Consider the following 24205-nt stretch of genomic DNA (forward strand, 5'->3'; position numbering starts at 1 on the left):
CCCCCCCCCCCCCCCCACCCCCCAAATTGATTCCCATCTTTGATCAGAGGACAGATCATATGTCCATCATGAACAACAATTAGATGATACAAACTGGGACTAATAACTAATACAAGTCAAATCTAAGTAATGAAGAATACTAGATTTAAGTAAGTTAGCTGGCAGATTGCTAAAGCATGCAGGGTAGTCATGGTTACGGTGGTCAAAGGCAGGTTGGACTGGGATTAAATCGCTGGGTCTTACGCTGCTCTCTCTGGGGAGGATGGAACACCTGAGGTGCCGTTACTGGGAGGAGAGAGAGAGAGAGAGAGAGAGAGAGAGAGAGGGAGAGAGAGAGAGAGAGAGAGAGAGAGAGAGAGAGAGAGAGAGAGAGAGAGACAGAGAGAGACAGAGAGAGACAGAGAGAGAGAGACAGAGAGAGAGAGACAGAAGAAGAAAAAGAAGAAGAGATTGGTTACACACGGATGCTCTAGGAGGAGGTCTTTCTCAAAACCTCCCCTGTGGAAAGCGAACGTCTTTCTCATCTCTGGTTTGCGTCAGAGGTCAGCTTGAAGCCCACACTTCTATATTAGCAGGGCTTGAAAAGGGTCAGTGTCCTTCAAGATCTTTGGCACAGTATATCCAAAAATCACCTTTGAAATAAAAAAACACTGGTACCAGCATAAAACATATATATATATATAACATAGGACATGATTGACAGATGTCAATGTCAGTTCAGTGAATAAATACACTAACAAACAAACAAACAAACAACAACAAGAATGGCCAAGTGGGAGCTATGAGGACTGAGCCTCGGCGGTGTTACCTGCGCAGCCCGCCGTCATTCTGGACCTCCTCCGGGATGAGCTCAGACTCGCTCTGGGCGATCCTCATGGCGAGCTCCCTGTCCCGCCTCTCCTGCTCCAGGACCACTTGGCGGGACGCCTCCTCTTCTCGGTCAGCCTCCAGCTGCAGCTCCATCTCCGCCTGCACACCGCAGAGTGTTAACACCGCGAGGGCCGGGGCCACCAGGCAATAGTACGGCTCATCATGTTCCAACGGAATCATATCGTGACATGAATTATGGTACTTGTGATATTGCGGATTCCGTGGTCTAAAATATAGTGCCGTCCTCGACTAAAGGAATTCTTTGTTGACGAATAACGACAGAACACGGCATAAAGACGGAATACACCAGAGGGTTTATTTAGAGGAAAACCTTGTCTCCTCCGTCCTACTGCAGCCTGTGGCCCCCTGCACTTAACGAGGGTTGTGGACGACGGGTCGCTCGGCAGACTGACAGCATCCTGTCCTCATGTCCACACCTTTATATGTCACTCGCCGCTACAGACCAAGTCACCGAGGACAAAACGACATTGGGTTTTAATGGCATTGGGGAAAACCAGCGCAACACCACGCGGACCCACGGCGCCACCCGTGCGTGTGTCCGACAAAACGTCCCCCGTCATCCGTGAGCGAGTGACCCCGATTTGCCACGCATACCGGTAGTCTACGGCAGCAGTCCTGTGTGTCGCGGGAAAAGAAGGCGGAAGGTGCTGAAGTATGAAGGGAAAGACTTTTCACTACCACACAACCAAAGGGTTAACTCTTTCACTGCCACACGGCAGAAGGTTAAACCCTTTCACTGCCACACGACAAATGGTTAACCCTTTCACTACCACACTACAGACGGCTAACCCTGTCACTACCACACTACAGACGGTTAACAGTCTGTAGTGTGGTAGTGAAAGGGTTAACCTTCTGTAGTGAAAGGGTTAACACATACGTCATCCATTTTTTTATCATGACCTAAAAGAAACCAGATACTGATGCGACTGCGAGTTAGAAGTCCCATCCAAGTGCTCTCCACTTTCATTGGTCCTCATTTCCGTACGACTTTATATATGTCAGGGGCTTCATTATCTAGCGACCCCGTCTAAGAGTGGCAAGGCCCTATTAGTCTTCTTACTCAAACCGCTAATGAGTCTTGCCCTTAACCTACGGCTCCCTCGGTTGCCAATCTGCTGGACGCCATTCCGGGGCTTCAGAAGGAGAAAAAGCGACAGGGCGCTCTCATCTAGGGCCTCACTCGAACGGGACCCTGGGCACACCGCCTCAGATTACCACTCGAGAGACGACAACACAAAAGTCTGAGGGGTTGTACTATCTGGTAGAAACCTATTTCAGATATAGGAACATCAGCGAGAGTGTGCGAGATAGATATAGGTATATATACAGTATATACACACACTGTAGAGTGGAGAGAGAGAGAGGGAGAGAGTGAGACACTGTAGAGTGGGGAGAGGGAGAGAGAGAGAGGGAGAGAGAGAGACACTGTAGAGTGGGGGGAGAGAGAGAGAGATAGAGTGAGAGACTGTAGAGTTGTGAGAGACTGTGGCTGATTGCATTTCCCCCCTAAACATCTAAAGCGCCTGAACGCAGCAGCCACTGTCATGAATATTTACAGAGGGACATGCGTGCACAGAACCCTTAATCAGAAAGAGTCCAAGTAAAAAGCCTTTTCAGAGTAGCTCTGCTTCAGGCTTAAGGGTGCAGGTCTTGGGGGGGCGCACGCTCCCAGTGGGGATTCCAGGGTTTGCGTGGCCATCAGAACAGTGCTTTCAAGCAGCAGATGAACTATAAAACTGTCCCCAATGAGAAACCACTCAAAATCAGACATCTTCAAATCTTTAGAATTTCTAATCCTTTCTCTTGAAAGGCGCTATATAATAATTAAGGCTGTCAAAGTTATTAACGCGTTAACGCACAACTCTTTTAACGCCACTACATTTTTTAACGCAAGATCAACGTTTAACATTTATTTTAAATTTTTATATAATTCAGAGAACTTTGTCACGCATTGGGAATCGATTGTAAAATGAATATACCAACTTTTATTATATGAGAGAGAAGTGACTATTGTGGCAGAATAGTTCCCCCACCCCCCTCAAACAATCACCCAGCCTCCCTCCTCCCCCCAACTCCCCCAGGGCCATTCTACCCAGAACCCCCAGCTCTCTCCACTATAAAGACCTACGTCTCACTGGGTTCTGGAGCTCACCTGGGAACACACCAGCTGGTGTCCCCGTTGGGTCATCCAGCTCCAACTCTTGATAATAAACCTGTGTTAACCAAGTCCATCTTTGACTACCTACTAGGGCTGTACCGAATGTACTTTTTTAACATTCAAAGCTTCTATTGAAGTATTTGAATGAAGCTTCCAATGTCTGTCGTCATATATATATTTTTTAATATCCTCAAACTAAATTCTCAATTTGAATAAAGTGATTACCGGTAATCTGATTAAATTAGTATTTTTTTTTTATTATTAAATCAACTTTCTTTAATGAATATAACTAGTCAGTTTCGTCAACATAAATAATCCAATAAGGGCACGGTTGGTATGAAAGTGATGGTGACTGCTTGATGGAGCGCAGAGTGCCAAGCGGATGCAGATAGGCTACATCATTTATGATAAATGTTTTATTTAAATTTTTATGATGACTATAATAGTATAATATTAGTGTAGCCTAATCTTTATCTGCAACTGTGAAGAAAAACCCCATTGGTTTAAATGGAATGAATAGACATTTAAAAAATAAATTAAAACATTTATTTGCATGTTGATTTAGAATTCGAATGTCAATGTTATGATCGAAGCTTCGAACTATTCGGTACAGCCCTACTATCTACACTCATTAATCGGGTTAATTTCCCTCACATAACCCTTCACTCTCCTCCAGAGAGGGGGTGTGTGTTTGTGTGTGTTTCCACACTCGGGTCACCTGCAACAGTGCTGCATAAGGACACCAGTGTGAAGCCATGTTCAATCTGTGTAGTGACAACTCACTGTTTTCTGATATTTCAGCAAACACCCTGATGTTGTTGTTGTTAATGAGAATAACAGAGGTTCTCATTCTAGAAGTTGGCTGTACGTTTGACTACAGTCTAGAAGAAGCTTTTACAACCAAAATGTTAAGTATCAACTGTTAAGAGCATACCATATCACAACTGGGCTACAACTGTAAACTTTTAGTTTTCATATTTGGAAGCCTGGGTCATGTTCATAAGTTGGGTGTTGGAGGCCTTCAGATGGCCGGTCTTCCGAAGGGAGTGTGTGTAACTTTGGTTGCCAATTTGGGCACGAATGTACAGTAACAGAATAACCCACAATGTCCAATTGCACTGATGATATTTGTGTCCTTTAGACATTGTATTTATATGTGGACACAAATAAAGATTCTAAATGTGTGTTTGTGTGACAAGGTCGGCGGTGCGTGGAGACACCAACCTGCATCTTCCTCTCCTCCTCCTCCCTCCTCTTCCGCTCCTCCTCCTCCTGTTTCCTCTTCTGCTCCATCTCCACTTTCCTATAAAGGAGGGTGAAGCAGGGATGAGAGGGAGCCGGGGGGAGCGCCGTGTGTGTGGGGGGGGGCTGTCGGCGCTCAGCTGACACATCCTGATCGATACAGAGCGACGAGGCGGCCGGCTCATAGGCTTTTCTGAGCCTGTGCTTCTCTGAATAAGAGCGTCTCAAGGTCGTACGCTGAAGAGCCGCCGGGAAGTAACGCTCCCCACATTAAAGTAACTCCTGAATTAAGATTCAGCTCATTAGCTGAATCAATAGTCCAATGTACAATTTTGTTTGTTTGTACAGAGTCTCCCCCCCCCCTCAATGTACAGTTTTGCTTGTTTATACAGTGTGCCCCCCCCCCCCCCCAACCACCTCCAATGTAAATTACCCAGTATGGTTGTCAATATCCCAGTGTACCCAACCCCCCCCACCCAACCTCCTCCAATGTACAGTTTCTACGTCAAATGTATATACTCCCTTTTCTTGACTCCTTCTGTATCACAAACAGTACTGTATTTGCAAATCTGGTATGTCATAAATGTATAGATGTAGCAGTACTGACTATCTGTATGTCATGTATGTCATATATGTCCTGATGAATTGAAAATGGGGGACCCTGATGTAAACAAGACGAAAGTCTTTCTCTGGTCTGCATCCCCTTAACAATTGTGTGTATTGAGCTGTACTGTATTGTACCCATTCTGCAATCTGTTAATAAAGTTTTCAATCAATCAATCAATCAGCTCATTCTGGCACATTTACATTGATGTGGAAACTGAAGATGTTGATTAATGTGCACTGTCCCTGGGTAAAAAATAAATAAAATAAACTTAAACTCTGCATGTTTTCCTCAGGGGCAGCCTTGACATAATTGCCTGAACATAATTGAAAATATACATAAAAAAAAAACATTACGATGCTGATGACTTTATCAAGGTCTTCTGACACAGGCATCTATGAGTCAACCTTCTGTTAATGGTTTCCACGGTTATGCCCTCCGGTTACCTGGGAGATGAATTTGAGGTGTTCATAATTTGCAGACTAATATGTCCATAAAAATCTGGGGCCGTCATCCTCTAACGCCTGGAAATTAGGAGGCAATGATTTGTGATAAAAATGAGCCCATGGGTTCTCCTAAAAGCCTTTACACGCTGCCGAGAGAGAAGGTGGATGCGTGCGGAATGTCTGATAAGGTGTCTGTAGTCCCTTCTCCCAAAGACACTTAAAGGTAGACCCTGTGATGTTGTCAAACAGCAACCTCCAGGAAAAATAGCCCCTTGTGGTCTGATGTATGGGTGGGAGTCGAGTGGGGACAGGGGGAGGGGTGCTGCTGGCCCCGCCTTAGCCTCTGCCAAGAGAGGCCTGGAGAATAATAAGTAACTATATGGCTAGAATATATATATATATATATATATATATATATATATATATATAGCACTTTTATAGAACTCAAAGCCACTAAGTAATGAGACAAACAATAGAGCTAAGACAAGGCAGTGGAGACGAGATGGGTCTTGAGGTGAGATTGGAAAAATTAAGAGTCTCCAATGTCTCTTTGGGGAGGGAGTTCCAGAGCCTATATACAACCAGACACAGATATATATATATTTTTTATATAATATAATATATATAGCTATAATAGTAACTTATTATAGTGTGAGTTTCTCCAGTCCTCTCTTGGCAGAGCCTGAGGTGTGGCTAGCAATAGCAACCCCTCCCCTGTCACCACCCAACTCCAACCCCCACGTCAAACCGAAACAAAACTATTTAAACAAAGTGCAATACGAAGCAAAGCTATTTTTGCCTAGAGGTCACCGTTTGATGACATTACAGATTCTAACTGGTTGGCCGAGGAACAGAGGTCTGAAAATGCTTGGCAAAACAACAGCAGTGTGCAGTAGAGATCATCAGCAGATATGGAGAGCGGGAGGTAGAGCAGTCGCCTGGTAATCCGGAGGTTCCCGGTTCGATTCCCGCTCCTCCCGGGCAGCGTGGCGAAGTGTCCTTGAGCAAGACACTTAACCCCTAATTGCTCCCGATGAGCAGGTTGACACCTTGCATGGTTGCCTCCGCCATCAGTGTGTGAATGTGTGAGAATGGGTAAAATTGTGAGCAACAAATTGTAAAGCGCTTTGGATAAAAGCGCTATATAAATGCAGCCATTTACCATTTATATCGAAAGTGTCCAATTTTACACACACACACACACACACTCCCAAATCCCAAACTCCCACTTACAAACGTCTGTCCTCTTCCTCCTGCTTGCGATGCTGCTCCTCTTCCTCCCTCCTCTGCCTCTCCCTCTCCATCTCCTCCTCGATGCGCTTCAGTCGCTCCCTCTCCTCCTCCTCCTTCTTCTTGTTCTGCATGGCGATCAGCAGCTGCTCAGAGCGGGTCACCAGGGCCCGGTACTCATGGTCGATCTCAATGCGAGACATTATCGTGCCCTAATGTGGGAGACAGATGTGATGCAGAGACGCATGCGTTACAGCAGCAAGTACGAGACAATACTATACATTTGTGGTGGTGGTTTTATCATAATTTCGTTTGTTTGATTACGTTGAAAGTGTAATCCGGAATTGCGGCGTGGCACCCTCAGCACTGTTTTAGTTTAGTTCAGTTTACTTTGACAATCAATAACAAATGCACAGCCAACAGTCATGCAGACATTATAAAATCATTGAGGTTGACACATTAAAGTTTAAAACATTTTCAAGGACAAGATGAATAGGCAGACATGGCAGTGGCACGTCTAACACAGATTGAATCATGAAGTACATAGTGTTTTAGTGTTAGTTTCAGTTTCAATTTGCAATTCCAACTCATTACATTCCCAGGCGCCCTGATATGCAAATGTTTCTTTCGCCATTCTGTAGACCCCTACATTAGCTATGCTGGCCCTGGTGTTATGATTGTGACCATTTCTTACATATGGAAAGTAATTCCTCCCACTAATGGCTTTGTTTACACTGCTGACAGCGTTCTACGTGGTTTTCATTTACATTTAGTCATCTAGCTGATGCTTTTATCCAAAGCGACTTACAAGTTCTGTACGACAAGTCATCAGGAAGGGCACAACTTCGAGGGCATAAAAGGCCTTATTTGTTTTGGAGCGGTTTGCAACTAAGAAACTAGTCTCTAGAAGTCAATTTCGCGTGATATGAGCAATGGCCGTCAGCTGACGTTGACTGCTGGCGCCGGTTTGCTGGCGAGGGAAGAGTTGGCTGCCCTCAGTCATGAGCACAGTCAGTTGCAGGCCAACCCTGCTATAATGTAGATCTGGCTCACTGCCGCAACATCACTGGCGCCGCATGCATGTGGTAATCAGTTAACTTCAACTGAACAAAGAAGAGTGAGTCGTGGTGTCACTTCCTTTCTGAATACACATTTTTTTTTCTTTTTTTTTAAACAAACATGACAACACACGATTAGATATACTGTACAAGCATTGTAAAACAGTGTACATCAGTTAACTCATCGTTTGGATAAATGTCTTATACAAGATATACCCCTAATACCTGCTATCTATTCCCCTACACACATAATGCTCTACTACAGCTTCATTATACGTTTAAAAAAAGGAAGAAAATAAAAGATTCTCTCTGCTTGTGTTCCCAAGCATTATCAGAGCTGACATTTCCACATGACACATGCTGCGGTGTAAATATGGACTTGTTTAACGGTCTCACTCGTGATAAATATTCATCGGCATCTGCCGTCAACGTAACCTTGTTATCAGACCGGGCTGGTTTTACTGCACAGCTGCAGCCTGTTGTTTGATGCGACTGGAACATCTTGCCAGGAGATTGTAGGGCAGGGTTTGTCCTAGTGGTCCTAACCTCAAACATCAAGGGCGTCTGTCCAACCTGGCCTTCTAAGTGGACCCATGACCGAGTAGAGCTGGACAGATCCATTGGTCAACGGATAAATATTGTCCAACATTAACTTTCACTGGTACTGTCGGCAATAGAGCACCAATAGAACAGTAAGTAAATAAATGCATAACGCTGAAGATGTTAAAACAGTGTTTTATTCTAATAGTAACATGCCTATATATATCTTTGTTAGAAAGGCATGTTGATATATCTGGTATTTATTTTTTAATTTTATTTATTTGTTTTTAGCATGAGGTTGTTTACATAGAACTTACTTAGAAATCAATTTGGTATTTTCTTCAGGTTAAAAACAATAATGTTTTGTTGAAATAAACATTTGCTTTTAGTGCAATCTACATAGATTTATGTCCAAAAAGAGATAACTTTTCACAACTTCTTTGAAAAAAGAAAAGGAAAAAAAAGGGACATTGAGTACTGTATACAGGAAGCTCCCAAATATCGAAATTGGAATCGAAACAACAGATCTCCGATAACCTGAGCCTCACTACTAAAATAGAAAAGTACTACTTCTGAAGATAGAGATTTTATTTTACTGTGTGGCTTTGTACAGGTCTTTTTCTAGCATAGTCTGCATACCTTTCAAGGTACAGTAAATGGCATCAGGACAGCGTTCCTACACATGAAGCTCAGAAATATCAAAATCGAAACAACAGATCTCATTGGGCCAGCGCCACTCCAGACTTCTCGAAAAAAGAAACACCCGGATGCGAGGAAATAGAGGAGCACTGAATCATGCCGTTTGAAATACATGAAAGCAAGATGTATCTCAAGACGCTCGAGTCAAAACCGTTGGAAGTGGAGGCTTGAATGAAGACTGTGTTGTGAAAAGGAAGTGAGGATGAGGATGAGAATCTAAAAGATTTATCAGAGGCTCGAACATCTGTGGAAAATGTGAGAAAGAAGACATGCGACTGGTGATAAAAAGCCTCTCAATTTATCATCTGTTATTTGCCCTTCGTAATGACGTGCCATCTGGCGTGAGCCTCGTTCCACAGGTTCCGCTCTCATCAAACTGAACCACAGTGCACACGTTTCTACAATAGGTTACAGATTGTGATTTTTGACTTTGATGAATGTATATATTTTTGGAGCAAGTATCAGAACGTGTCATAATGAACAGTGAACCTCGGGTATCGTCACAAGCTGCAGTGCTGCGACTACGGTAATTATCGTTTTCACTTAAAAAGTTGCTTATAAAGGCGGCTGGGTGGCGCAGCGGACTAAGCGCTCGTCACCAACGCGAGAGACACTGGTATCGAATCCGGCTGTCTGCGTTGCCTCCGGCTTGGCCGGCCGTCATACTGGCTCAATTGGCAGAGTCAGCGGGAGGGAAGCCGGTGGGTGGGTCCGGGTCGTTGTAAAAACAGCGACTCCTACAGTTCGGTCGGGGGGCCTGCACAGCGAGGGAAGGATCTGGAGGGAGGTAGTGTGACCTTCCACACGTTACACTCTCCCAGTGAGAGTCCACGCTGCCAGGTGAAAAGAAGTGGTGGGCTGGGTACACATGTGTCGGAGGAAGCATGTGATAGTCTCCGCCCTCCCAGACCGACGGTAGGGGGTAGAGTGCGCAACGACCAGGAAGGGGATTGGGAATTGGCATAACGACTAACATTGGGAGGGGAGAAAAAAGAAAAAAAAAAAAAAAAAAGAAAAAAAAATTGCTTATAAACTCTTACCTTAACCCATAATACTGTAAATACATCAGATTACCATATTTACTCAATAGCTTCGCTATAATCCAACTTAATTACTTATTACACTGTATATTGTTCTGCACTTCACTGTTACCTAACTTCATATCTTAACCGTTAAAACTAACCAGCAACATAGTATTGCTGTGTTTGTATCAGGGTGGGTGATTGGCTTAGTCTAGTGGGGGCGACAGTGGCTCAGGAGGTAGAGCAGTCATCTGGTAATCCGGAGGTTCCCGGTTCGTTTCCCACTCCTCCCGGGCAGCGTGTCGAAGTGTCCTTGAGCAAGACACTTAACTCCTAGCTGCTCCCGATGAGCAGGTTGGCACCTTGCATGTTTGCCTCCGCCGTCGGTGAGTGAATTGTAACAAATTGTAAAGCGATTTGGATAAAAGCGCTATATAAATGCACCATTTAGTGGTAAGAGCACTCGCAACCACAATCACTCAACTCTCGTTGCGGTGTTTGTTTCGGATTTTTGCAGATACAAAAAACGTAAATATATTACTTATACAATACGTAACTATATTACATGCCTATATACAACCTATATATAGCCTATATACAACATACATTATGTACCTTTTTTTCCTGTGGTCGATACATTTTCTTATGTGTTGGTGAGAGAGTGCAACTTCACAATTACAAACACTTATTTTTACAGGTTGATAAGATGACAGACATCCCTTTATTTGTAATGATTGGACATCGCTCCTGTATCGAGTTTTGTGGCCATAACTGAACTGATAACTGATTTGATCTGCTTGGATGAACTTGCGTAACGTAACCCCAGTCCCAGAGAAGCAGCCATGCAACGAGAGAAAGCCTGAATATTAATTCATTCATATGAATTTTGAATCACATCATTATAGTTATATCAGTTCACATTTTGCCAAGTTCAATCAATATATCGATGGAATACATAGCAGAATGCAGGGCTACATGTAGCACCTATCTCACACACTTTGATTTTGACCATCAGGGTGTTGATTGAGGAGTCCAGGTCCTGGATCTGCTTGGCCATTTCCTGCTTGCCCTCCTTCAGACCGGCCACTACCTCGTTGAACTTGTCCATCCTGTTCTTCAGGTTCCTCACCTTCACAAGCCCATCAATCCTGAATCACACAACCACACGCATGCACACGCACACATTAAAACCACATCTATACATGTTCATTGAGTTGTCCTCACTTCAGAAGACAATCAAACCTGAATCACAAAACCACACCCACACACTAAAATACCATCTACTGTGTTCACTGAACTGTCCTCGCTTCAATATAGCCATAATGTTATATTTCTTATTATTTCCAGTAATGACTAATGATGACTCATTCAGCATAAAAATCCCATAAGAAATGACTAATCAACTAGAAAAAAAAAAGGCTTGTACTACGACCTGAAGGGACCCGTTAGTTTATCTGAGCACTAATGTGCACCTTGAAACCTCATGCACAACATGACACACTCACACACACCACATCACACACACCACACCACACACACACAACATCAGACACGTGACATCACACACGCGTCATCACACACACGCCATCAGACACGCAACATCACACACTCCCAAAACTGTTAAATAAGATCTCACCCATGTAATGCCACACCCTGACATAATCACATACACTTAACACAATCACAGTCCATTAGCCCTGTGCCGCCACGTGACCCTCTCTACATGTCTGATGTGCTAAGCAGCCTGGCACCACTGAGCTGTGAGAGAAGAGGAGAGAAGAAGAGACAGGAAGAGGAGAGGAGAGGAGAGGAGAGGAGAGGAGAGGAGAGGAGAGGAGAGGAGAGGAGAGGAGAGGAGAGGAGAGGAGAGGAGAGGAGAGGAGAGGAGAGGAGAGGAGAGGAGAGGAGAGGAGAGGAGAGGAGAGGAGAGGAGAGGAGAGGAGAGGAGAGGAGAGGAGAGGAGAGAAGAGAAGAGAAGAGAAGAGAAGAGAAGAGAAGAGAAGAGAAGAGAAGAGAAGAGAAGAGAAGAGAAGAGAAGAGAAGAGAAGAGAAGAGAAGAGAAGAGAAGAGAAGAGAAGAGAAGAGAGGAGAAGAGAGGAGAAGAGAGGAGAAGAGAAGAGAGGAGAAGAGAGGAGAAGAGAAGAGAGGAGAAGAGAATAGAAGAGAAGCAGCCTGGCACCACTGAGCTGTGAGAGAGGAGAAGAGAAAAGAAGAGAACAGAACAGAAGAGAAGAGAGAAGACATACTTCCCGCAAATTGCAAACACCCAAAGAGACTTGAAAACATGGAAAATAACTCAAAACTTCCATACCTACTGGGAGAAATACAACAATGTGCAAACACAGCAGCAAGATTTGTGAGCTGCTGTGACAAGAAAAGGACATCCAACGGAATACAACCACCATAAAGACGGTCAATCACACCAAAAATTCCTTCTGTACTGTACTGATTTCTTCTGATTTCTCTGTTTGATTGTTTTGTTTTGTTTGGCTTTGGCAATGTAAACGTATGTTACCCATGTCAATAAAGCCCATTTGAATTTAATTTAATTGAAGAGAATAGAATAGAATAGAATAGAATAGAATAGAAGACGAGAAGAGAAGAGAAGAGAGGAGAGGAGAGGAGGGAGAGGAAGAGGGGAGGAAAGCAGGGATATGAGAGGGAAGGAGGGAGAGGAAGAGAGAGGAGGGAAGCAGGGATATGAGGGAAGGGGGAGAGAGAGGAAAGGAAGGAAGGATGTGACAAGGGGGAAGGGGGAGAGAGAGACAATAAGAGACGGAGAGAGAGACCCACCGAGGCTTGTGCTTCCTCCTACACAGCCACATGCGCACTGTCTTCTGCATCTTGATGCAGGCGTTCGCACGGTACGCCATCTTATTGGTCACTGTGAGGTAGACAGAGAGGTAGAGAGAGAGACAGACAGACAGAGGTAGACAGAGAGATGGAGAGAGAGACAGACAGACAGAGAGGTAGAGAGAGACAGAGAGAGGTAGACAGAGAGGTGGAGAGAGAGACAGACAGAGCGGTGGAGAGAGAGACAGACAGAGGTAGACAGAGAGAGATTTTTATTTGTTATATTATTAGTAGTGATAATATAACTTGGCAGGGTGTTTAATGAGAGATATCCCCTTGTCGTCACCTCCAAGGTTGGTACTTGGTAGATATGAGCAGGCCATTGAGAGTGAACAATTTAAAACAAGTGTACTGCATAGCGGTACAGAGTGCAGATCTATTTAAGCAAACAGAGACAATGCAGACAGACAATAACATTAGCGTTAAATAATAAATAAATACATTTTGTGTCTCATTCATTATCATTATTATTAAATTGTTGTATTTTATCAGATACAAAAAAAAACTAAAATCAGCATTATATATCAGCCATCGGCCGCCCTGCTCTCAAAGAATTGCCATTGAAAAACCAGGTCGGCCACTAATCATTGATACAAACGGGATTGGTCAAATTCTGTAGTGTAAAATAAACCCCACTGGGAACAGTCGCTCTGATCAACATCTCTGGCCAGACACCCACAGACCTTCTGGGACTGGCAGAGACGCTGCAGTGATGCACGCAGACACAACAGTATGGTATGGACATGCAAACAGGAGGGGGGTAGAGCAAATACACCTGTCTGTATGTGTAGCACAAGGAGCTAACAAGCTCCACTGTCGACAAGGTCTAACTGGTAAACGATGGCTGTCCAAGTAGAACTTTGTACTTTCTCTGAGACTCATTGAGGGCGGGCTCTCATTTATGCACGCACGCGCATGCACGCACACACACAGAGCTGTGAGAGATGCCTATCATCTGTTGATCAGAACAGTTGGCGCTGTGGATGTTTATTTTAGTGCATATGTCATTTCAGGAGGCGTAAAGAGCTTTTCATCACTGGAGACAGACGTCATCCTTTCCATTCCATGTTTGATCCTGTTGTGATCACATGGATACACTGTCAAAATACCTGTCACCTTTACTCAACCCTCCACTGCTTCAGTGCTACTGTACAACTATGTTTCTATGGTTACGGTTATTTTAATGGTTTAGTTAGACGTCACATTCATGTTCTTGGCTTCGACTCACCATGCTTTCCGGTAATCACAATTAATTTCTAATTTTTTTTGTATCTACTTTTTCTCCTCCTTTTTCTGTGATGTTTTCTCCCCATCCCAATTTACTTCTTGTGCCAATTCTCCCTCCCCTGTCCTGATCGTTGCTCGCATATGCCCCCCACTGGCCGGTTGTAGGGAGGATAGAAGCCTTGCATCACATGTCCCCTCCGATACATGTGGAGGCAGCCTGTCACATCTTTTCACCTGCCAGCACGGACTCTCATTTGGCGAGGAGTAACGTGTAGGAGGCTCACACTGCCCCCGCCATTTTCCTGACTTTGCTGTGCAGGCGCCCCAACCGACCTGTAGGAGTCGCTGTTCACAACGACCAGACTACCACCCTTCGACTTCCCATCCGCTAACTCTGCCAATTGAGTTAGTATGACGGCCGGCCCAAGCCGGAGGCAACGCCGACATCCGGATTCGAACCCGGTGTCTCTTGCGTTGGTGACGAGTGCAATGTCCGCTGCGCCACCCAGCCGCACATCACAATTCATTTCTTTCAATTACTCCGTTCTTTTGACTGTAATTTAACTTGAATTTAGTTCAATCAAATTCACCATTCGCCACCCTTTTATCCTTTTGCATTCAAGCACTACTATTCCATTACCCCAGTCAGACAATAAGAGGTGCAGCCTGACGCAAGACAAAGAAACACAGTCTCAAATTAAATTATTAATAACCTTATTATTGAATAGATGGTTGTTGCATCTCTCTCCCTCCCTCCCTCCCTCTCTCTCTCTCCCTCCCCCTCTCTCTCTCCCTCTCTCTTGTCCATCCAAGTTCCTCACCTTCACAAGCCCATAAATTCTGAATCACACAACCACACACACACACACAAGTAAGTGGTATACAGTGTACCTGTATTATACCTCGACTAAGGGCTGAATCCTAGTCTATTTGAATAGAACTTACTTTTAGATCACTATCTATTCCCTAATCCCAGTCAAGACCGTAATACTTTACGGTTCGGTTTCAATTTGGGAATATGAACAAGTCTCAGCTGAATATCAGAGAGACAAAATATTAGTGATGATGTCATCAAGAGACAAATCCTGGAGCTGCTCCATAGACAGTGGAACAACTCCTAGGACACTATAACAGTATCCATGGTGATTTTATTTGGATAGGGGTACACTTTCAGATTCAGAGCCGTTAGTCCTACAATGAAATAAAACTAATTTGGATGCAATAGCTCAAACAAGAATGCTATGTGTCAAAGCACTAATTCGTTGTCTTATTGACTAACTCTAAAAAGTGTCACTTGATGACATCACAAATTCAAGATGCTCAGATTTCCAGCTTCTAGATCATTGGACAGCTTTCTAGTGTTTACTAAAATGGAATACAATCTGTTTCAGGGAGAGTCTAGAGGGCCAGTCAATAATCAGGAAGTTGGACTTGTTCTGATTGGATCACTTCCTCAGCTCATCACTCCCACTGGGCAGAGTGGGATGCCAACTGCCACCGTGTGTGATTTCAAATGATCTACCGACCCAATTAAGTCATTCCACTCCGGCTTTGACCCGAATATGACTGGCGCCATGAGAGCTCTAAAAACCCAACTGTTCAGACCTCAGCGGCGTTCTGAAAGGCCCGCCTCGCTCCAGCAGGTTAATTGGGGCGCGGCTTTAACGGTGGAACCGTGGGTGAATAAAACGACCCGGTGACGACGTGAGTAACGTCCGGGGCGAAAGGAAGCCAGATGTTCCTTACGTTTAATGACGGACAGGGCGCCCCACTGGACCTTCTTCCATCGGCTGTGGATCAGCCACGTGTTCACCTTCTTCACCAGCTCAGCCAGGTGGTCCGGGTCCGACTTCATGATCTGGTCAAACTCTGCAAACTGGGGGTCCAAGTCAGGTTTATTTGTATTAGCCCAAAGTCCACGAGCCCACAATGGAACTACACCGCGCTGACCTAACCCTCTGTGAAGATAAGAAGAGACTCCCACAAAACCTCCCAAAAAGAAACCTCAGAAGGGCATTTCAATAGGAGATCTGTAGTGTGGCAGTGAAAGGGTTAACCTTCTGTAGTGTGGTTGTGAAAGGGTTAACCCGTTGTCGTGCGATAGTGAAAGGGTTAACCTTCTGTAGTGCGTTTGTGAACGGGTTAACCCTTTGTCGTGTGGTAGTGAAAGGGTTAAGGAGGCATCAAGAACATCTATAATAAAAAGGAAGATATGGTCAACGGAGGATAAAGTATGAATGTATTCATAAGAAGCCAAATGATGGCGTCAAAGTTGCCCTGAAGTCCTCAGCAACAAATGGAAGCCTTTTCCGGCAAAATTGTTCGAAAGCGGCAAGTCCAAATAAAATATGATGAATTATTCATCTTCGGAGAAATGAATACCCCATCTGTTAGCCCAGGTCTACCGGTATTCAATTTTTTTTATTCACCAAATGACTATGACAAAGTGGCCATAAGTGACTAATGGACTTTCCTAACCAAATGCATTCACTCACTATAGGGAGCATTGCAATCACATCACATTAACATGCAGCACGGAGGAGGAGGAGGAGGAGGAGGAGGAGGAGGAGGAGGAGGAGGAGGAGAGGAGGAACTTCAAAATGCCTTACCTTCCCCGGTCTGAAAAACACCCTCGTCAGACCAAACTTGTAGTCGTTCTCATTCAGACCCAGCGCTTTGAATAAAGCCTGCGGCACAAACATACAGACCCATCAATAAACATAACATGGTAACCGTGGGGGGGGGGGCATACATCACAATGGTAATGTGGGGCGTGCTTGGAGCGGGCCAGCGGGGCACCAGTGGGACTGACCTTGCAGAAGAGGCGCGGGTCCAAGCGAGTCAGTTTGGGAGGCATGTACTTCTGATACATGTTGTAGAGCTCGTGGAAGGGAGCCCGGGAAGGGAAGCCTCCCTGCATGAGGTCCAGGACAGACACCATGCCTAGCGGGGGTCACACCAAACAATCAACTCACTTTAAATGTAACCACTTAAACATTGAAAATGTTCAGTTCACTTGGTAACAATGAGTTTTCAGTCTCAGTCTCTTGGGATTACTGGAGCCTTTTCTTTTGTTTTATTTGGAAGAAAACCCACTCGCTGACTTGGTTGAATTGAAAGGGAATTGACCGTAACCCAAGTCACAAAGGGAGATTAAGACCGGGATTAGGAACTCCAAAGGAAATCAAAACAAGTATAAAACGAACATATTCTCTTTACTGTGTACCGGTAATCTGTGACTTTCCAAAACGTCCATGATTGGGCCCACAATGTCCCCTGTGTGTTACAGACTAACACTAATTAACTAACCAATGCCTCGCCCTTGGCTGGAGAGGTACTGCTCAGAATCGGAGCCATGAATTATCAAGTTCACGTGTTCAGAGTTTTATGCATCTCTGAGGATACAGAACATGATGTTCGAAAAAATATATATACTATGCAAATGGTGGTGTAGGGAGACGAGACTGCCTTTGTGATTGACAAACATTTCAGAGGATGAGCCAGTGCTAGACACCTGGGACCGATGACCCTCTCTTTGGCCATGTACAAAACGTCAGCAGTATGATAAGTAGGGATGGGTACCGAATCAGATACTTTTAAGGGTACCGACCGAATCACGTCAGTACTACCAAGTACCGATTCACGTGAGATCCGCCGGTGCCACATTTTGTAACTTTCTTTTATACATTTTTTTGATGACGTCAATGTTTAGTTTACCGCGAAACGAAACCTATGAAGTGTGTCGCACGTTCACGTCAACACGCACAATACACGCTTACCTAGGATTTTACTTGATTCAACAACAAAGCAGTCGGGGCAATGGCAAGCCCAAAACGGTCGCAAGTGTTGTTACACTTTACAAAGCTAGATGCAGACAACGCTCGCTGCAATATTATATATATATATATTAACAAATAGTTCTAAATAAATAATAATGATAATAAATTATTTGAAGTTTGGATTTTTTTTTACAACTGAGGTAGGTAGATTAAAGTACCGAAAAAAGGTACCGTTGGGTACCGGCATCGATTCACAGGTACCGGTATCGGTTCAAATGTGAAAGGTACCCAACCCTAAGATGAGTTACCCTTTATTTTGCACCTGAGAGAAGTACAATATCTCTACTAACCCGAGCACTGCAGCTGATAGAAGTACAATGAGTTAACCTTTCTCTGTATGGAGTATCTCAGCTGACCTGAGAGCAGCAGCTGAAGGGAGAAGAATAGATTCACCCTGTGCTGCACTGAATACCTCCGCTGACCTGAGCACTGCAGCTGAGAGAGAATTTGAGCCCCTTCAAACTGGTGGCTGATCATCTTCAAATTGGGTTTGATACAGCGGACGAAACTGGAACCCTGGGAGGATGGAGAGAGAGGGAGAGAGAGAAGAGGGGGAGAGAGAGATAGAGGGAGAGAGGGAGATAGAAGAGGGAGTGAGATAGAGAGAGGGAGAGAGAGATAGATAGAGGGAGAGAGAAGAGGGAGAGATAGAGAGAAGAGGGAGTGAGATAGAGAGAGATAAAGAGAGATAAAGATAGAGAGAGAGAGAGAGAGAGAGAGAGAGAGAGAGAGAGAGAGAGAGAGAGAGAGAGAGAGAGAGAGAGAGAGAGAGAGAGAGAAGAGGGAGAGAGGGAGATAGAAGAGGGAGAGAGAGATAGATAGAGGGAGAGAGAAGAGGGAGAGATAGAGAGAAGAGGGAGTGAGATAGATAAAGAGAGAGAGAGAGAGAGAGAGAGAGAGAGAGAGAGAGAGAGAGAGAGAGAGAGAGAGAGAGAGAGAAGAGGGATAGAGGGAGAGAGAGAGAGAGAGAAGATGGAGAGAGAGAGCGAAGAGTGAGTGTGTGTGGGCATCATCTCAGACATCAACATTTAGCTAAATTGCCCTTTGGCCCCAATTAAATGTATAAATGAAGGACTAACCCTTCTTCACCCATTTGTCCTGCTGAACAAAGCAATCAGTGTTTCTAGGATAAATAAGAGGTACTTACGGTGCTGCGAAGCTTTTCTAGCAGAATATTCAACTGGGTCTGTATAGTAAATAGAAGATATACTTTTGTTTACCAATGCAAACAGTCATATTTCATTTGTATGATAAATGGCATTATTATACATACTACAGATATAGCAACATTAGGTTACAGCGACGTGTAGACAAACAGTAAGTGTGTGCTTTTGAAAGGGTGCCCGTCCAATCCAGGCACTCTGAATAAGCACTCCTCTTCAGGACACACTGTCAACTACTGAAGCAACGATGAGGTGGCCTTGAGATTCACGTGAGGGTGCACAGAGATGACACGCAAGAACATTTGTAAGAATAAATAGAATACATCCCAGTTGTACTCCTGTTCAGAATGCCGAATCAATACAGAGATACACAATACACATACCACAATACAGAAGGTTAACCTTTCACTACCACAATACAGACGGTTGTGAAAGGGTTAACCCTTTGTCGTGTGGCAGTGAAAGGCGTTAAACATCGTACAAGGCTCCCCTTTAAATACGAGAGTGACGGGGCTCAGCGCTGCCCGTGCTGCTACCGGGAGGTCAGTGGAGTCACGCACCATCTGGTGGCATCTCTCTACCCTTCCTTATTTACGTGTGTGTGCGTATATCCGATTCAAGTAAGTCAAAAGACATGGCTATCTTTACCAACCTGTCATCTCAGTACAATCATCCGACGAGTTGCAGAGCTTATTATTTTCTTATTAATTGCGCATTATCACTCCGCTATACCATGCTCAACGTTGTGCACGTCATTCATTCATTCATTCAATCAATCCCTCACTTATTTAGTTGTAATGCAATTCCTCCCGCAATTGACGTTTGCGTGGTAGTATAGCGATTGATATTGTAATGCGATTACACCAGTGTAGAGCTTTTGTAGCTATTGCCTGTGATACATAATGCCTTTTGATGCATATTAATTAATGGTCAATGTTTATTGCAGTTTATTCATGATACCAACCTTTGATTATCATCATGTTAAATATTATGTCAGATTATTATTGAATACTCAACTTCCAAATGTAATCCCTGCAATACGATAGGGAATACGAATATTAATTGATTCATTGTTTGATTGGATCATTTAATAATTCTCTGTACTATTAAATGTTCTCTCCGTCTTTCTAGAAACCACACACAATGCAACAATACTTAATTCAAGACCTGTGCTCAAACCTCTGTACCTCTGTAACCCTCTGTCTGCAAATGATCCACTAAACAAAGTTAATTCTTCTCTGCTTCTTACCCAAGCCCCACAAAGGATGGGCCTACACCACCAGCAATAAGCAACATTATGACTCATTAATTTGAATAAAAAATGTGTTGTAATTTAATTACATTTTCAACTCCTCTACATTCATTCTGCAGCAGCAAAGAAAACCCAAATTATAACTAGTACTACTTTCTGTTGTCTAGTGTTAAGAATGGGTGTTTTTGTCATGATAACACACTCGAATCACACACTCGTTAACTGTCTGTAGTGTGGTAGTGAAAGGGTTAACATTCTGTAGTGTGGTAGTGAAAGGGTTAATGATCAATACTGTATGCAGTTCAAAACCGTGATCACTGACCACTGTGTACCGTTTATTTGTCCGTTTACCCGTCGTCAACTGCAAGCCAATGTTCCGAGACATATTTATATATTTGTAATTGTTAGGCTATTTGAATCCACCATTTAGGGCTAACGGTGTATTCAAATAGCCTAACAAATTAAATTTAATATGTCTCGGAACATTGGCTTGCAGTTGCATTATTGCAAACTAAAGAAATGTGAATTCAAGAAGTTAAAACGAAGTTTAGCCTATTCAATAGTTTTAGAAGGCTATAGCCAAAGTCGTCTTTTACGCACCGCTTAGCCTATATTTTACACACTGTGTTTAGCCTATATTAAATAGTCTAATTGTTTTTTCAGCCTGTTATTTGTTTTAACTTTCAGCCTGTTAATAAATATGTCGTTAATTCAGTATTTAACTTCTTGAATTCATATTTATTTAGGCTATGCTAATTAAAAACACAAATGTTATGGACATCCAATTTAATTCTCTGCTTATTTATTAATATATTGCTGACGCAGTTTTTTTTATTTTGACGTGGCATTGATCCATTGTTCTATTGAAGCCCATTACCACCATCCTCTCACTAAACAACTTGTACACTGTGTTGTTTTTATGAGTGCCCACCAGTGCATGTGAGCGGATCGGAGCGCGAGCGGCGCGGGGCGCGGAGCGGCCGGTTTTGACGTGAGCGAGGAGTGGGTTTTAAAATGAGTCGGCGCGACGTCCGGAGCGAGAGTTCTCCTCCGCTCCAATCCACTCCAGGCCGCTCACAGTGGTTTAACACTGATGTAATATATACATGCAGTACAATGCCAAAGCAACAGATGGCGATGTACAAACATGAAGGCCATTTTCAACCAATGAGAAGGGTGAACCTGTGATAGGCTGTTCGTTCAGGCTTTGTCACTGTAGAGACGCCCACACTCACTCTAGTTAGAAAAAGTATATCGACGCCATTGTTGTTGACGTTAGCTTACATGCTAACGTTAATGGCAGCGACCATAGCATTGTGGCTCGGCTAGCCTATCATCGCTTAATAGAGATAGTGAATGGATAAACAACGTTATTTAACATTGCAGAATGGCTACAATTACAATGCGGCTCAATACAAACAATTGTTAAGGGGCCCAGGGGGTGTAGACTGTTGTAGTTTGAGCTCATTTACACCATGCTCCAAAAAAAGAAGAAAAAAAACTGCCGAGCGATCTGGCGCGGGGAGCGGGGAGCGCTCGATTCAAGGTGAGCGGGGAGCGAGCGGAGAGCGACTTGGGGGCGGGGTCAACATGAGTGATTAGCGGAGCGGACCAAGCTTTAAAGAGCGAAGAGCGGATTTCTCGGCCGCGCCGATCCGCTCACGTGGTCTGGTGCCCACAAGTAGCTGTTTAATTTGGTCTTCTGCCCATATTTCTATCAGGGCTTTCACCTCGTCATTCGCCCACGTCTGTCCACGAGACATGTTTACCGCATGCTTGTTTTGCAGTGAATGCGGCCGCAGTGTTTGTTTTGTTTCCTTCTACCCAAGATGCACAGTTTATCAGGTCACTTCCTATATTTGGTCTTGCGTTTGGTCCGATGAAGCGAACCGAGACCTACGTTTTCAGGGGGACCAGAGTTCGCGTGTTTGGTCCGCAACAGAGTTCGACTGAGCATTCACACCACCCCAAAAAAAGCGGACTATCCGAGGAAACGAACTCTGGTCCGATAGTCCGGACCAAACAGCTGTGGTGTGAAAGCACCCTAAATGAGGGCAACCTCAATGATCTAGGAGCTATAAATAAAGGCATGGTGATAATGATGATTGAATATAATAAGGTACAGGAAATGACTATAATGTGCTAAAATAAGGCTTCATCAGCACTACTGCACAGTTTATCTGTAAAAATGAAGCTCAATTATGTGTAATAACTCAAAACAAGTATCCCGTTCACTGCCAACCGCAGGATGACTCAAGAACGACTTGGAGTCTGCTGTAGAGACAACTACATTTTGATTTGTATACGTTTCTTTTTCATTTAGTTTTAGAAGACAGTTGTATTTGTATGTTCAGAAAGAAATAATCGAGATCTCCAGATGTATTTTAAACACTATATTGATTAACCATTTTTATAAATGTTTTTTTTCCCCACCACATTGTTCAATAGACTAAAATGTCTATTGAGGGTCTTTAAATTAAAATGTATTCCACTATCCTATCACTGCTGATTCAATCTGCAAAAATGGGGAATAAGTCAATCTAATTTGATAGTATTAAGTGTCTTCGGTTTGGTATGCAAATAGAGGCTTATATTTATGGTGACTGAGAACTAAACTTTAACAGATAGATAGAAAACGTTATTCCCATTTCAACACATGGTTGATTGGGCCATCTTGTTAATGGGGAGATTAACAAGACATGACCCCTATCTCTTGGAATGGGGAGTCATCCATATCCTTACCATACATATTGTTTTTCTTTTACAAACCAGAATGGTTCATTTAAAAAATCAAAAAATTCCACTTCAATGTATAGAAGTTTCTGTCACAGAATCATTGGTTACCATGGCAACCATTCACTACATTATTCCCAGCCTTTTGGCAGTTTGTGATTAAACAACTTTAAAACTCACACTTCACCTCAAAATGCAGTCAATTATTATTTTACTCAACATAAAATCACATCACATTTAATTATTTTCTCTGAATATGTAATTTTCTTGAATTTTTTGGTAGTTTTGGTGTTGCCGCCATCTTTCGTGTAATGGATTTCCCCATTCAAAACTCACACAGTGCTCCGTCTCCACATTATATAGTGCCTCTGTTATTACTACATCAAAGACACCATAATTGCCATGAATACTATTAAATGCTTCTCCATTGCATGTACACCCTACTGTTATCTTGCTTTGGCTGCATAAATGTATACCAGGGATGCACCGACAGTGGAGTGGCATATCGGGCAAATATGCACCGATGCAATATCTTACATTTAGCTTCTTGAAGAAACCAGTTTATTACTATGCACCGAGGCCGTCTACCTAGTTAGTTCCAAGATACCGCGTTGGTCCGAGAGAAGAATCAAGCATTGGAAATACACGAGGACTGTTGTATTCTGTAGTGGATGATTAAAACTTTTGTTTGCATGTTGTGGTGTGAATTAAACAAATTTTCTTTGTTACCGGACCCTGTGTGCTACCTGTCTGGAGCCGTCTGTCTGTCTTGATTGATTGATTGATTGATTGAAAACGTTATTAACAGATTGCAGAATGGGTACAGTACAGTACAGCTCAATACATACAATTGTTAAGGGGATGCAGACCAGAGAAAGACTTTCGTCTTGTTTACATCAGGGTCCCCCATTTTCAATTCATCATAACATATATGACATACACGACATACAGATAGACAGTACTGCTACATCTATACATTTATGACATATCAGATTTGCAAATACAGTACTGTTTGTGATACAAAAAGAGTCCAGAAAAGAGAGTATATACATTTGACGTAGAAACTGTACTGTCTGCCTGTCTGTCTGGAGCTGCCTGTCTGTCTGGAGCTGCCTGTCTGGAGCTGTCTGTCTGTAGCTGCCTGTCTGTCTGTAGCTGCCTGTCTGTCTGGAGCTGCCTGTCTGTCTGGAGCTGCCTGTCTGTCTGGAGCTGCCTGTCTGTCTGGAGCTGCCTGTCTGTCTGGCGCTG

The 24205-nt window shown here is 43.6% G+C and overlaps 1 protein-coding gene across 2 annotated transcripts in view; it reads right to left on the reverse strand.

Annotated features, from left to right (window-relative positions):
* Positions 1-24205, reverse strand: part of LOC311229139 (unconventional myosin-VI-like) — a 167791-nt gene that overhangs the window by 20557 nt on the left and 123029 nt on the right. For both annotated transcript variants that reach the window (XM_084315167.1, XM_084315166.1), the window contains exons 19-29: positions 18957-18995; positions 18232-18325; positions 16783-16913; positions 16580-16657; positions 15717-15846; positions 12684-12774; positions 10888-11038; positions 6575-6783; positions 4274-4352; positions 809-969; positions 244-285 (exon numbers count right to left, since the gene is read on the reverse strand). In XM_084315167.1, the coding sequence (XP_084171293.1) occupies positions 244-285; positions 809-969; positions 4274-4352; positions 6575-6783; positions 10888-11038; positions 12684-12774; positions 15717-15846; positions 16580-16657; positions 16783-16913; positions 18232-18325; positions 18957-18995 (1205 nt within the window). The remainder of the gene's footprint in view (positions 1-243; positions 286-808; positions 970-4273; positions 4353-6574; positions 6784-10887; positions 11039-12683; positions 12775-15716; positions 15847-16579; positions 16658-16782; positions 16914-18231; positions 18326-18956; positions 18996-24205) is intronic.

The sequence above is a fragment of the Notolepis coatsorum genome (assembly GCF_963971535.1).
Source record: "Notolepis coatsorum genome assembly, chromosome: 5".
Lineage (NCBI taxonomy): Eukaryota > Metazoa > Chordata > Actinopteri > Aulopiformes > Paralepididae > Notolepis > Notolepis coatsorum.